The 14,694-nt window shown below is 62.0% G+C and overlaps 1 protein-coding gene across 1 annotated transcript in view; it reads right to left on the bottom strand.

The window, feature by feature from the left end:
* LAMC3 (laminin subunit gamma 3) overlaps positions 1-14,694 on the bottom strand; it is a 51,206-nt gene that overhangs the window by 9,624 nt on the left and 26,888 nt on the right. Inside the window, exons 9-20 of the mRNA XM_059658347.1 lie at positions 13,814-13,924; positions 12,503-12,695; positions 12,269-12,378; positions 10,396-10,614; positions 8,458-8,646; positions 5,555-5,800; positions 4,612-4,765; positions 3,810-3,952; positions 3,162-3,340; positions 1,775-1,916; positions 672-877; positions 221-297 (exon numbers count right to left, since the gene is read on the bottom strand). Of these exons, the coding sequence (XP_059514330.1) occupies positions 221-297; positions 672-877; positions 1,775-1,916; positions 3,162-3,340; positions 3,810-3,952; positions 4,612-4,765; positions 5,555-5,800; positions 8,458-8,646; positions 10,396-10,614; positions 12,269-12,378; positions 12,503-12,695; positions 13,814-13,924 (1,969 nt within the window). The remainder of the gene's footprint in view (positions 1-220; positions 298-671; positions 878-1,774; positions 1,917-3,161; positions 3,341-3,809; positions 3,953-4,611; positions 4,766-5,554; positions 5,801-8,457; positions 8,647-10,395; positions 10,615-12,268; positions 12,379-12,502; positions 12,696-13,813; positions 13,925-14,694) is intronic.

Here is a 14,694-nt window from a genome sequence, read left to right as displayed (position 1 = left end):
TTTGAGCCCCATCCCTGGCATCTCGGAGGTGCTCACACCGATCCTTCCCACGGGGGCGACATTTCCCCCAGCCAGGCAGCGCTTGTCCTCATCTGACTCCAACTCCTAGCGGGGACACCTGTGGGGCTGACCCTGACCCTGGCACCCCTAGAAGAAGGGCTGGGCTCCCTTCATGAGGTGTGGGCAGGACCTCACCACGCTCCCAGGGCCCGGGGCTCACCTCCTGGCGAGGGCACGGGCCTCTGTGGCCAGGCGGCTCCAGTTGGTGGGCTGGCCGGGCACCTCCTGGGGAACCACCTTTAGAGAAAAGAGGAAAAGAGGAGAACGGATGGCCCAGCCCTGCAGGGCAAGGGGCCACACCTGGCTGAGTGACCGGGCAGAGCCGGGCAGCCCCAGTTACTTCAGAAACGCTGCTCTCAGTCAGCATCCGGGGAGCAGAGCCCTGGAACATGGAAGTGCGTCATGACCCCCACCCCCTGCGGGCACTCGCTCACTGCCTGCTTGGCTATGCCTCGTTCCCGGCACGTTACCTCACTGGACCAGCGGAGGAGGCTCTCTGTGCCTCCCATTTGGCCGGGGAGGAACCGAGTCTCCCCAAAGCAAAAGGAGGTGTCCCCGGGGCCACAGGCACGGAGCCCGGGCTCAGGGTGGGGAGGGCGCTCCCTGGGTACCAGAGACGCGAGGACGGTGGCTGCGTGCAGGATCTCCTCCTCCGAGGACGCCAGTGCCACTCCCAGGTCTGCCAGCTGGATGCAGGTCTTGTCGGCTCCGGCCTGGGCACAGCGGGCCCCCCTGCTCAGCGCCTGCAGCTGCTCCCGGGCAGCCTTCACGGCACCCTCGAGGCCTGTCACCTGCACCAGGAAGGCGTCCCGGAACCCTGCAGAAAGCCCGCAATCCAGGGGGTCACAGGGCGGCCGAGATTTCACACTGAAGCCCCCACCCTCGGGGGACCCCATCGGTGCCCTCTGCTCTTCCTGGGCACAGCTTGCTGCCAGCACCAGGCCTGAGCACCACCAGTCAGGTCCCCAGGAAGAGCCTTCCCATTTTACAGATGCAAAGGCTGAGGCCCAGGCACCCAAGGTCCCGCACACAGGAAGTCAGCCGCGGACAGGGAACTGGCAGGAGCCAGACCTTCTAGAGCCACAAGACATCCCCAAACCTGGGGCCGCACTAAAAGCGCCTCGAGTCAGCAGTGCGAGTGGCAGCGGGGCTCAGAACGGGCGTTGCAGCACGCAGCTCCCTGTTCTGATCATTGGTTTTACTAACCGTGCTCAGCTCGAAGGAGAATGGGTATTTATCAACATGACATGTCACAAAATAATCAACTTGCCTTCAAGGCTCCCAAAGTTTCAGAACGCCACACTCCACCTGGCGTTCGTAACAGTCTTTTTCCCTATCTACTCATTTGTGTTCTACGCCAGGGAGATACCTGTTCAGCACCTGGGACAGCGCCTTGAGCGCGTGCGTTAGAGAAGGAACCCGGACTTAAAGTCCCGCTGAGCTGACAGTATGGGTGGGGCCCGGGGGCAGGACTGATGCTACAGTAAAGAGGCTGATATTAATTAAGTACCACCGGGCAAGGGCCTTGGAGGAGAGGTCCATGGGGAGGCAGGACTGTGTCGTGGGAGGAGCCCACAGTGGCAGGGATGTCAGGCTCTCCCAAGCAAGTGGGTTCTCTGGGGCTGAGCTGGGAGCCTTCCAAGCATCTGAGACCAGAGTGAAGGGGGCATCTGACCAGCCAGCGCGCCCCTTGCCTCCCGGCCTCCCCTTGTACCTTGCAGTAGGTGGTGGCCCTGGTAGCTGTCCCCCCGAGGGGCCTCTCCCTGCAGAAAGTCCATTGGTTCCCAGGGCCTTCCACAGTCAGACCCCTGCAGCCACCCCTCCATCAGGGTCAGCCTGGTCTTCAGCTTGGCAGCCTGGAGGGGACAGGAAGGAGACACAGCCTGGACACCGCCACCCCCCACCCCCCGACTTGTGCCCGTGATGCCCTCCCTGAGGGTCCCTGCGTCTCACGGCTAAGGACACACTAGACCTCTGAGAACCAGCCCTGCCCACCCCATGCTCGGAGCTGCCCCTTCCCTCCCCGACCCACAGCACCTGCAGGCATTCAGCCCACCACAGCTCTGTCCTGCCGAAGGAGGGGGCCTGGGAAGGGGAGTCCAGGAGACTTCCTGCCTGGTCTGCTGTCTGCTCAGGACTTGGCACAGAGCAGGGGCGCCTGGGAAGTTGCTGGCTGCGCGGGGATGCTAAGCAGCATCTCCCGGCACCGCTCTTACAATCACCCGGACGGCATGCATTCACAGAGCGCTTGCTGGGAGCCAGCTGGGGGCGACCGGCGGCCACACACCGGCTCACGTTCACCCTGTAACCACCCCAAGGGGCAGGGGTGGCAGGGCCTCAGCCCCTCCTCAATTCAAAAGTTCAAAAGGCTCTGAAAAACCATAAGGCCTTCCGTTTCCGATTTGATGGCAGAACCGGGTTAAATAACCGTGAACTCATTTGGAAGCAGAACCGTCCTGAAGGATGCTCCTGTGGGCGTTACTGCCCCCTCATTGTGCACATTCGGCTGTTTCCCTGCGGGTGCACCACTGGGTTCGGTGAGGGGCTGGCCCAGGCGCCGTGGGGGCGGTGCCTAATATTCGGCTTCGGTCATCTTTTCTGTCTACGGCACCATCTTCCAAAAGCTGGCCTCACGGGTTTCAGGTGAGGGGTTGCAGGCCTGAACTCGCTCCATTTTGGAGGAGAGAGACACTGACGCAAGACTGCCAGCTGCCTGGGCACGTGACAACTGACAGGGCTGGGGAGGGGCCCCGCGCTCATGCTCCCGGCCCCGCACCACACGCCTCCCTGCTGGGAATTCTCCCTGTGCCCAGCGTGGGCATCACCCTCCTGGCCCGTCCCACCAACGGCTGTCTGTGGCCTCATTCCCGTTGACCTTGAGAAAGTGTGAGACCGGGGTGGTCGGCAAGAAAATGGGTCAAGAGCTGCTGTCCACTGAGGAGCAGGGGAAGGGCAGAGGTGGGAGCTGGCCCAGACTGGCATGGGCCAGGGGGCTGGGTGGGCACAGGGAGGAGGCAGCCGGTGGCCCTGGAAATCCTGAGAACTGTGGATGAGCGGGCAGTTCCCAGTGCCCAGCCGGAGCTGGAGGTGGGCGGGCTCACCTCCGCCTTCACCAGGGTGTAGCAGGACGGGCACTCCTGGCATCGCGCCTTGTCGGCCGTGAGGAAGAAGTTGTCCTGGCAGCGGTCACACTTGTAGCCCATGAAGCCGGGCCTGCACACGCACGTGCTGTTCTCGTGGCATTGGGGTGAGGCGGAGCCCAGCGGGGAGCACCTGCAGGCTGCAGGGGGGTGGAGGGTGGGGGTGGGGAGGACAGGCAGATGGCACTGAGTGTCCTGAGAGCCACCCACACCGGAGCCCCAGCCCCTGCAGCCTCACACCTGGCTGCTCCAGACCCCCCTGGGCAGCTCAAGGACACTCCCGGGTCCTTCCCCGGAGACCGGGTCAGAGGTCAGAGGTGATGACTGAGATGCCGACTTGTTTCCGAGTTCCTGCATCCGAGGAACTGCCACGCAATCTAACTGCACAAGCGAGGAAGCTGAGGCCCAGAGAGGTGAGGCATGGGCCTGTCCACAGGATCCCGGCCCCACGGCACCCTCTGCTCACGCACTGCGCGTCTGCGTGGCTGCTGAGACCTGCCTGGGTCTGACCTCTCTCTCCTGCGGCACAGCCACCTTCCCCGTGGGCCTCTTTGCCCAGAAACCCCAGGCCACACCCTCCAGGGAGCCAGGAAGGACCCGGCTTCTTACCCTGGCAGCCCTTGATGGAGAAGCCGAAGAAACCCAGCTGGCATCTGTCGCAGGCCTGGCCCTCGACGCCCGGGCGGCAGGGGCACTGCCCAGATTCGGGGTGGCACTGGTTCTCCTGGGAGCCCAGCGGGTGGCACATACAGCTGTGACAGGGAAGGACCCGGTGTGAGTGAGCTCAGGGCCACTCCCAGCCCAGCTGCCGCTGCTGCCGCTGGGGAGGGGCCTTGGGACCGTGCCCTCTGCTCCCGAGGTCCCATCTCCATGTCGGTCCATGTCCAACAGCTTCCCCTGAGCTGCGCCCGGGGAGGCAGCCCCGCACCTACACGATGGCTGCGGGGACATGTGCCCCTTGGAGACGATGCCCCTATGGAAAGTCACGAGGCACTCAGCAAAGTAAAGGCTCTGAGAAGTCACGCAAAGCAGAGCTCTGTTTGCTTCCCCGGGCATTTCCCTGGAGTCCACTGCTCCCCAAAGGCACTGCCTGAGGTGCTGCTGTGGCCAAAAGTCACCGAGCGAGGCGTCACTGAGAAGGGAATCTGACGCCACACCGGCCCCCTGCCCACCTGGACATCCCTTAGGAATGCTCGTGGCCTGCATCCTGGGCTGGCAGGGCCGTGAGCCTGACCCCCAAGGGACTGTCCCTTTGTCCCCCTTCAGGGTAGGACACTGTGTACCTGGCAGTGGGCCTGGGATGCACATTCCAAGCCAGGCCCCTCTCTGGGGGCCCCCTGCTGCTTCCTTCCACTGCTGAGGGGGCGGGGGGACCCTAGGGGCAGTGCACCCACAGCCTCACCCCACCCACCTCCGGCAGCCCCTCCCGGGCTGGAGGTCGTAGAAGCCTGGGCTGCAGCGGCCGCAGTCCCGTCCGGTGACGTGAGGCAGGCAGGCGCACCGGCCGCTCACCGGGTCGCAGGGTCTCCGCGCACTGACCGAGCCCCCGGGGTTGCAGCTGCAGGCTGGGGGTGGGAGCAGGAGAGGGAGTCGGGAAACCATGTAGATCATCCGCCCAAGCTCCGGGGTCCAGGAGGTGCAGGGAAGACGGGCAGCCCGTGGAGATGGCTCAGTCAGCCCAGGCTCCCACGCTGCTGTGACAGGAGGCTCGAGGGCCAGGCTCCCATCGCAGCCCACTTCCGATCTACCCTTGGAGAGGCGGCCCCGGGCCCTGTGAGCCTGCCCTGGGCCCCACAGGCTAGAGAGAAGCCAGAGGCTCAGTCGCGGATCACAGGCAGACAGACCTCTGGATCCATTCTTTGGGACTCGACCCAGCACCCCTGGGCCCCATAAAACAAGAGGCCAGTAGAGAGCTGACAAGTGCCACTCGGAGAAAGGGCCCAGAAGCAAGTTGGGGGCAAGCCCTGAGCAACTCCCTGCAGCGCTCTGGAGCCTTCCCTGGGTGGTGTGCATGTCGGCCCTCTGAGCGGGGGCACCGGGCTGCGTGTTAACCAGGCAGTAGGGAGGGAAGGAGGCACAGCCCGACTGGGGCCCAGGGGCGGGGGAATGTGACAGATGACAGGCGCCGAGGCCATGGGGACAGTCCCCTGAGCTCCCTGTGGAGAGTGAGCTGAGCGCTAGTGACCGAGGCTGGAGGCAAATCACAGGTCAGAGCTGATCAGATCCCAAGGCTGAGGGAGAGCGTGGAGAAGAGCAAACCCTCTCACTTTCTGGACAAGAAGCAGAGAAGGCGAGGAACCTGCGAGGCTGCACAGCCTCGCCGGAGCGGCGGCTGGCCAGGAGGTGGGACTCACACACGCACTTGTCCGCGGGCCGCGGGGCCAGCGCGCTGCCGTAGAAGCCGTCCTTACAGCGCTCGCAGCGAGCACCTGTCGTGTTGAACAGGCAACGCAGGCAGTGGCCAGACAGGGGGTCGCAGTTGCCCACGGCGTTGGGGTCCACGTTCCCGCTGCACTGGCACCGCCGACAGGGCTGGGGGTCCCCAGAGAGCCCCAGCGGGTCCCCGAAGAAGCCATCGTCACAGGTCTCACAGCGCCGTCCTAGGGGAAGAAAGGGCCGGTGTGGAGGAGCAGGCACGAGGAAGGCCGGCCTGCCGGGTCCACAGGGGTGAGGGTGGGCTCCGGGGTCAGCTGACCCGGGGTGGGGCCTAGCTCAGCCGGCAGCTGGCTGTGTGGTCTTGGGCAAGTCACTGTGCGTCTCTGGACTCGGGGTCCTGAACTGCACAGTGGGGCGGGACTATCGAGAGGTTTGGGGAGATCACTTGTGCGAAGCTCCTAGCACAGGGCCTGGCACAGTAAACGGTCCACAGCAGTGGCTGACATCTCCTATTCCCCATCACCCGTGTCGTCATCACTGTTCTCATCGGCACCTTGGTCATCATCTTCACCACCATCATCATCATCATCCATGAACTTCATCTTGATCAGCACCCCCTTCCCTTCCTTAGCAGCAGCATCTTCATCACCACCTTGTCCCCTTTGTCATCATCATCATCATCTTCATCACCATCTTGTCCCCTTCGTCATCATCTTCATCACCATCTTGACCATCAGTCTCTTCACTGTCACCGTTTTCATCTTGATCATTACCTTTGTCATCATCATCATCATCCATCGTCATCTTGATCATTATCTTCATCCTCTTCATCTTCATCACTGTCTTCCCCGTCACTCTCTGCATCATCTTCCTTGTCACCGTCTTCAGTGTTGCCGCCACCCTCTTCCTCGTCCTCCTCTCCCTCACGTCCCACCTGAGCTGTGGCTGCTTCCTCGTTGTGGTTCCTGCTCCCGTTACCTCTCCTGCTTCCAGGGGTCCTGACCTTCCTCTGGACTGCTGATCTCCGGCTCCTGCCCTGCCTCCGGGGCTTGAATGGGGGTTGCTGCCCCATCTCCCAGGCCTCGGGGTCCCTGGGAGTCCCAGGAAAGGTGGTGCCCGAGGAGGCTTTTGGGGGGTTGTGACCTGGGAGGTCCACTCTGGACACAGATGGGACGTAAAAGAACATCCACACCCCCTCTGGTATGTGTCTGCATGAGACAGACGGCTGGGGACCCACAGACCCCACAGTCCCACGGGCCCCTGGGGGTTGCGGGACGGCGGGCGCACGGTCTTCTTGCTGCCTGCACGTTATGTTCCTCTTTACGCGTTTAGGGGCGGGTCCAATCGCTGCAATGCGTATTATCGCTTTATGATTTAATTAACAGCCACTGTCACTGCGACAGAGTCCCCATGTCCTCAGTGCTCATCGATCAGTTGAAGTCAAGCTACCATCACTAAGGCAGGCAACCTTGAGAATGGAGGGGAGGAACACTAAGAACGAAAACAAAAAGATGGGAAGAGAAGGGTCTGAGCGGAGCTCAGGGAGACGCAGGTGCCTGGCCCCGGGACTCTGACATAGACGGGCAGGAGGAGATGGAAGCTGGTGATGAAGGCCGAGGCCCCGCAGGTAACCAGCCATTCGCTTGGACCTGGGAGCGGACAGCTCCCAGGGCAGGAGGCCGCTGTGAGGTCTGGGAAGGAGGCCGCGGGGTCAGGATGAAAACACAGAAAGAAGTAAAAGAAGTTCTGGAGAAGGAAGGCGGCGATGATTGGACAGCAATATGAGAGCAGTCAATGCCACGGAACTGTCCACTTAAAAATGCTTAAGCCCGGCCGGCGTGGCTCAGCGGTTGAGCATCGACCTATGAACCAAGAGGTCACAGTTCGAATCCCGGTCAGGGGACATGCCCAGGTTGGGGGCTTGATCCCCAATAGGGGGCATGCAGGAGGCAGCCCATCTATGATTCTCTCTCCTCACTGATGTTTCTATCTCGCTCTCCCTGTCCTTTCCTCGCTCTCTAAAATAAAATAAAAACATATTTTAAAAAAATGCTTAACATGGCAAATTTTATGCTACATATGTTGCCATAATTTGAAAAAATTAATAACAGAATAAACCAAAAAAGTCTTGCGCTGTGCACTTGCAGTGGGTGAATCGCAGGGCGTGTGAGTGCTATCCCAGCAAAGCTGGTTAAAACGCGGATGTGCAGGGCGGGCTGCGTCCGCGTGGGAATGAGGATCGGGGAGGCTGGCATTTTCTAAAAGCTGAGCGTTCTTTTCGTTTTGTTAATCCTCACCCGAGCCTATGTTTTCCCATTGATTTCTTTCAGAGAGATTGGGAGGGAGGGAGGGAGGAGGAGAGAGAAAGAGAGACAGACTTGGATGTGAGAGAGACACATCGATGGGTTGCTTCCCGCACAGGCCCCGACCAGGGCCAGGGATTGAACCCACAACCCAGGTACATGCCTTTGACCAGGAATCAAACTTGAGACCTTATGGTTCTCAGGCAGATGCTCTAACCACTGTGCTACCAACCAGGGCTACAGGCTAAAGTACAACCAGAGGTTTTCTGCCTTGACGCACCTGCCAGGGAACTCGGGAATACAGACTCCTGAGCTGCACCCCTCGCTAAGCCAGGCTCGGTGGGGCCTGGGGCCAGACATGGGGATTTTCACATTCTCACCTGGATATGCTCAATGGCCCAAGTTCTGCTGGGAACCCACAGCAGGCGGGCCCTGACTAAGGTGCCATGGGACTCAGTGTCCCCAGAGGTCAAGCCTGCCACCCCTAAGCCAGCCCTCCCTCATCTGCCCCACTCCATACCCAGGACCCCACTCCGGGAGCCCAGGCAGGGGCAGGACCCAGGGCACAAGCCACTCACCTTTCTGGCCTGGGGGACAGTGGGTACACACCACCTCCCTGCTCTCTGGGATGGTCGTGCAGGACGACTGTCCAGGGCACGGGCAAGGCTGGCAGTCGTCGGCTCGGCCTGCAAAGGGGTTGCCATAGAAACCTGGCAAGCAGCGCTCACAGGATGGGCCCTCGGTGTGGTGGCTGCACTGGCAGATCCCTGAGGGACAAGATAAGCACCTGTTTAGCACTGTCTGAGCCAAGAAAACTCCAGAGACAGGGAGCGGGCTCCTGGTGGCGGGGGTCACAAAGCACGTCTCAGCAGAACAGCGCGGAGCCTCCCAAGGAGGCAGCAGGGCCCGGGGATGAAGAGTCCACCTCAGGTTCACGTCCACTGAGTGAACCTGTGCAAACAGTCTAACACCCTGCACCTCAGTGTCCTCACCTGCAAAATGGGTACAACAACCTCCACTGGGCTCTGACCTCAAAGGTTTCCACCAGGATTTAATGCAGCCAGAGTGCTCGCACAGTCCCTGGCACGCAGAATTATTATCAGTTATCATTCTTAGATTCTATTCCCAAACCTCTAACCCAGCGGTTCTCAACCTGTGGGTCGCGACCCCTTTGGGGTCGCCTTTCACAGGGGTCACCTAAGAACATTGGAAAACATATATATATAATTACATATTGTTTTTGTGATTAATCACTATGCTTTAATTATGTTCAGTTTGTAACAATGAAATTGGGCGTCACCACAACATGAGGAACTGTGTTAAAGGGTCATGGCATTAAGAAGGTTGAAAGCCGCTGCTCTAACTGAAGCAGCAGGCAGCACAGCTAACGACTCCGCGCAGTTTTCCTTTTCCCTTCCTCCATGCTCTCCTAACTGCAGGGGCCCAAGGGACAGTGACAGACCCAGAATTCTGGTTGTGACATGAGGTTCTGTTTATGGGGTCTGTGGGTCCCACAGGTTTCTGGTGGTGGAGGATTCTGCAAACCCCTTCTCCAGCCCACAGCACCTGGAGTCTGCTCAGAGTGGGGGACTCTGGGGACAGAGGCGTCGGACAGGGACTGGGTCAGGAGCCTGGTTGGTGAGACTGCCCCGGGGGAAAGAGGGAACCGGGTGGAGGTGGAGGCGGGGTCCAAGGGGAACCATCACGCCTGCCCTGCTCTCTACCGGTCCCTGCCTTGGCCCAGCACCCACACACTCATAACGCCTCCTTCTGTCCAGGGTGCATAAGCAATGGCCCTGCCCACTGGACACATGAGGACTTGCTGGGCAGGAAGGCATGGCATGGCCAGGGGATCTGAGGGATGACAGGTTGGTCCCATCTCATGAGTGGGTTCTGCTTCCTCGGTAGGGAATGCCTGGAGCATTGCAGGGAGGGATTACAAAGCCCCATCTGGGCTCGACTGGTGATGCCTGCCATGGGCACAAGCCTGGCGGAGGCGCCTATGCTGCATGTGCGTCCTCCTGGCCTGTCTGCTGATTCCCAGGCGCCTGTCCTCTGTCAGCTCCCGATGGGGCCTGCGGAAAGCTGAGCAGGGCTTCCCTTCTGAGACCCGGGCTGCAGCAGGGCGCTCGCGCCCCACAGCCTGTGTGAGAGGCCTGTGTCCAGCCCCGTCCAGCACCTCCTGCCCAGCGACCTCCAAGGAGGTCCTTCTGGGTTTCCTCTCTGGTCCATGGGGAGGAACCGCAGGCAGTGAGCTTGTGGGAGGAGCAGCTCTGCCACCTACTGGCCATGTGGCCTCCCTGCGCCTTAGGCCCCTCACCAGGTAGAGGTGACCCTATCCGCCCTGGCATCCTCAGGGGGTTTTGCAGGATTCAGTGATGTGGTGGCTAACACGGTGCCCAGAGCGTGGAGGACCTCAGTGACTCACTTGATTGGCACTGTGTTCGGAGGGCACAGACACAGCACACAGCCGACCCGCTCTGGGTGCAGCCCCGACGGGGTGCCGGGACACTCACCTGTGTTAGGGTCACAGGTGCCGTGCTGGTTGCAGGTGCAGGGGACACAGTTGGCATAGGGACCCCCCCGGGGTGTCTCCCGCTTGTAACCCGGAGCACAGGCTTCACAGAACTGGCCCACGTAGCCCTTGGGACAGGAGCACGTCTCCACCCAGGAGGCTGGCGGGGAGAGGCCCCGCTGGGCCGACAGGAGCCGGACCTCTCTCAGGAGCACTTGGCCTGGGAGCGAAGGGGGAGAGAGAGAGAGAGAGAGAGAGAGAGAGAGAGAGAGAGAGAGAGAGAGAGAGAGAGAGAGAGGGAGAGATAAATGTTTCTCCCCAAACCTTCCTATTCACACACGTGACAGGCTGGGGGTTATTGCCCATGATACAGAGGCAGCCATGGCTCATTTATCATTTTTTAAAAACAGTCAAATAAAGAGCAAAGGAAAACGAGGCCATTTTCAGGACGAGCAGTCGGTGTAACTGGAGACGTTACGGAGGACGCCCTCCCTCGGGGGTCATGGAAGACGCACATTAAGCAGCGATGGTGCCGCCCGCAGCGTGTCAGGCATTTAAAAGCCGATGCGGCGAGGAGCGGCCGCGTGTGAACATAACGCAGGAGGCGCTGCTTCTGGCGGCAGAGGGGCTCCCGTCAGACCCTCCTTCCTACGGAAACAACCGGAATCTCTGGGCAGAATATGACAACAGGGCCCTGGGAACGCTGGCGAACCCACCGAGGGCGGAGGGTGCAGGACCCTCGTCATCGGAGCGTGGGGCGCAGCCTTCCTGGTGGGAAATGTGGCGGCACACGTCAACGCGTAACACGTGCCCCCTCGGCCTCACATTTCCGCTTTGGGGGGTCCGTCCCGAGGACACACGTGGGCGAGGACACGAAGCCCCGACGGGCCGCCCTGTCCTGGTCCCGCAGCCCTGCGTGCGGGGCGGAACCGGAAACCACTCCTCGGCTGCTTGAACTTCGGGGAGCATCTGGGCCACGGAACGGTCCACGTGCCCACAGACGGGCAGGCTCTCCCGCGGGTGATGACAGAGATCAACCCGCCAGACATGGCGAGAGCTGCAAACAGCAGGCTGCCGGCACTGTACAGTGCGACCCTATTTCTACATTTAAAAGGTCAGACTAAGTCATGCCCACGGAAGGGCCTGGAGGGATGTGCCCGAACGTTATCCGTGGGAAGGGGGAGCTCGGGGGCGGGTGGATGGAGGGTCAGGGTGTCCACCTGCCTCTCCAGTTCGCCCTTAGCACCCAGCACAGGCTGGCTACGTGGGTGCCTGTAAGCGTCTGGTGACTGGAGGCTGAGTGAATGACGGAAGCTGCTGGAAGCTGCTGGAAAGGGTGACAATGAACTTCCTGCCAGGAGCCTCAGCGAGGGGGCCTGGGTGTGACCTGGGAGCGGGGGAGCTTTGGGGGGGTCTGGGGGTGAAGGCAAGCCAACCACAGCTGCAAAGAGAAGGAGCTGGACCAGGCTGGGTTCCACCCCCAAGCCTCGGACTCAGAGAGGAGGGAGGGCTGGCCTCGAAGGAGCCCATCAGCCCCTGGGCGCAAGTCTGGGGGTTCTGTCACGCGGTGGGCCCCTCGCAGCGGTGACCCTGGACCACGTGCTGGCACCAGTGGCTCTCGGCTGCCTCCCTGGCCACGCACCTGTCGCTCCGAGCTGCCATCCTCAGGCCCGACCTGCCCGGCCCCGGCCCCTGCCCTCAGCACCCACGGCTGCCCACTGGTTCCATGGATCCAAGGTCCCGACCTCTCTGGGCCTCAGACTCCTCCGTGGTGAAATGGGGACAATAACCACGTCCCCCCGTGGGGACAACGCCTGAGGGCTCCACGCGGGAGCCGGGCCCAGCTGCCCTGCGGCGTCCTTGTCATCACTGACCGGATGGGCTGGGGCGGGTCCGCACGCGCAGAGCGGTCAGGTTGGCGAGCAGCCGCTGGAAGTGGAAGGGGGGCAGCGGGGGGTCCGCGTCCTCCGAGGTCTCCTGCAGCCTGATGGGGAGGTGGCGGGGGGGTAAAACCAGAACCTGAGGCAGGCTGCTGGGGCTCCCGGCATGCCTGGACCTCAGGGTCACCTGACCACCGGGCCCCTCTCAGGACAGAGCAGGACACTTACTGGAACTCGAGCTGCACCTCCCCGGGCTGCGTGGCGTCCTGGGGGCCCGACAGGCGGGAGTAGGGCAGGGTCAGGGCCAGGCCGGCCCCTTCCAGCCTCAGCTGCACAGGGAGGGGGGAGCCCCCGGGAGGGACCCGGAAGGTCAGGGTGAGGGGCTGCCCGTAGCTGAACCGCTGGTCGCCCAGGAACTTCTCTGGAGACAAGAGAGGAAGGCTGTGACCGTCTCCACTTCATTAGCCTGATCTTAAATGTCTGCTGGTTTTCCTGGCAACTAAACATCCAGACAAGATAAAACGACAGGAATAGGAAAGCAGAGGCCCCTGCACAGCAGGTGCTCAGGCGGCTCGGCCACCCCTGTGGCCACCCCTGGGCTAGTGCCCTGCGGTCACTGTCCTGACCTTCTCCGTGCCAGCACGTCTGACCGGGGGTCTCGCGGGTGAGTCCGTGGGACAGAGGAGTGTGTGTGGGAGCAGAGGACATGCAGAGGCACCTGCCGCCCGCCCCAGGCAGAGCCACACGGGCCACACGCGTCAGATGGAGTGGGACTCAGAGCGAGGACCATCGACACGTGTCACGTGGGGGACTGAGCAGGCGCCGACGGCCCCCAGAGGCCACGCTTTCCACTGGAGTCGGCTCTGGCATGGGGTGCAGTGCCTGGGGGGGGCGAGGGGCTGATGGGAAGAATGCAGGGACTGCCTGGGGCGCGACAGTGGCCTGAAGGAGCCCCAGGTGGCATTGCTGTGACCGGGAAGCAGGGGGCTCCAGCCCACGCCGTAGGGCACGTGGTCGGCAGAAAACGACCCCTCAGGGTGTCTGGGTCTAACCCCCAGCACGGTGAGTACGTTATGCTGCATGGCGGGGGGTGGGCTGGGGGAGGTGCAGTTAAGGTGGCAGGTGGAGATCAGGCTGTTAATCAGTGGCCTGAAAGTAGAGATGAACATGGATTACCCAGCTGGGCCCCACATGGTCACAGGGTCCTTAAAAGATGGAAGAGGCAGGCAGAGGATGGAAGAGGGGTGGGCGTAGAGCGATGCGAAACGAGGAAGCGGACCAGCCCTGAAGGCGGAGGCAGAGGCCGCGCCAAGGAACGCAGTGGCCTCGGAAGCCGGAGGCGGGCGCGGATTCCCTGGGAGGCCTCTGGGGACGCACTCTGCCCACACCTCCATGTCAGCCCAGAGACCCCTCCAGACTCCCGTCTGGAACACCGAGAGGCAAACTTGTGCTGTTTCCAGCCCCCGAGCTGGTGGCCATGTGTCTGAGCAGCGACAGGAAACACGCCCCTGCGGTCCTGCTGCCTGTGGCTGGAGGTACCTGGTGCTGTGAGCTCCTCCTCGGCTTCGGGGTTCAGCAGGAGGCCCCTGGGGCTCCACCGTGCGGGCCGCTCTGGCTCCCCCGCGCTGCTGGCCCGCCAGCCATCGGCTCCTGGACAGCAACACACACGCAGGCCCCGTGAGAGGCTGGAGGGCGGCCTCCACCCTCCAACCTCACAGCCGGCGGCTCACATCCCCATCCCAGAGCCAGGGCGGGCTCTTGGGCTGGGAGGCAGCCCCAGAAGAAGCTAGAAAGCCCAGGACCTGGCCCTGGTTGGGGTGTGGTCAGAGCTCTGGGCCTGTGCTGCCTCACCGCAGGCTTTGAGCAACATGAAGACACAGCCCGCAGACCCCGACATGGGGGGTTGGGACTGCAGAGACCTTCCTGGCCGGCACCCTCCCGGCCCCTGTCCTTCGCAGGGCGTGTGTCGTGAGCCCCCTGCACCCGGGGAGGCTGCCTGGTTAGGAAGCCGTCAAGCGTGAATGGGAACCCAGCCTCGGTCCCGTCCCAGTCCAGTCCACACTCGCGCTGGTGACGGCAGTGTAGCCATCACACCACACGCAGTCTAGCACAGAGCAAGTGACCCCAGGGGGCTGGGGGGATGGGGTGGAGGCCCAACACCTGGGGCACCTGAAGGGTGAGGAGGGAGGGATGAAGAAAGGGAAAGAAGTCAGAAAGGGGAGGCCCGGGCCTCCTCGGTCCCAGACTAGGTTCTGCTCCTCCCTGGCTGTGTGACCCTGGGCAAGTGACTTAACCTCTCTGAAGTCGTTTCCTCATTTGCAAATTGGGGGCAATGACGTACTTATGGTCCCAGCAGCAATTCTCAGCGTTTGTATGAATACCCTGGGAGATCCCAGAGACTCTGAGGGGGTCCATGAAGT

Source organism: Myotis daubentonii, chromosome 11 (genome assembly GCF_963259705.1).
Source record: "Myotis daubentonii chromosome 11, mMyoDau2.1, whole genome shotgun sequence".
NCBI lineage: Eukaryota > Metazoa > Chordata > Mammalia > Chiroptera > Vespertilionidae > Myotis > Myotis daubentonii.
Note: the sequence above shows the minus strand (reverse complement) of the source record. Positions and strands in the feature narration are given on the sequence as shown.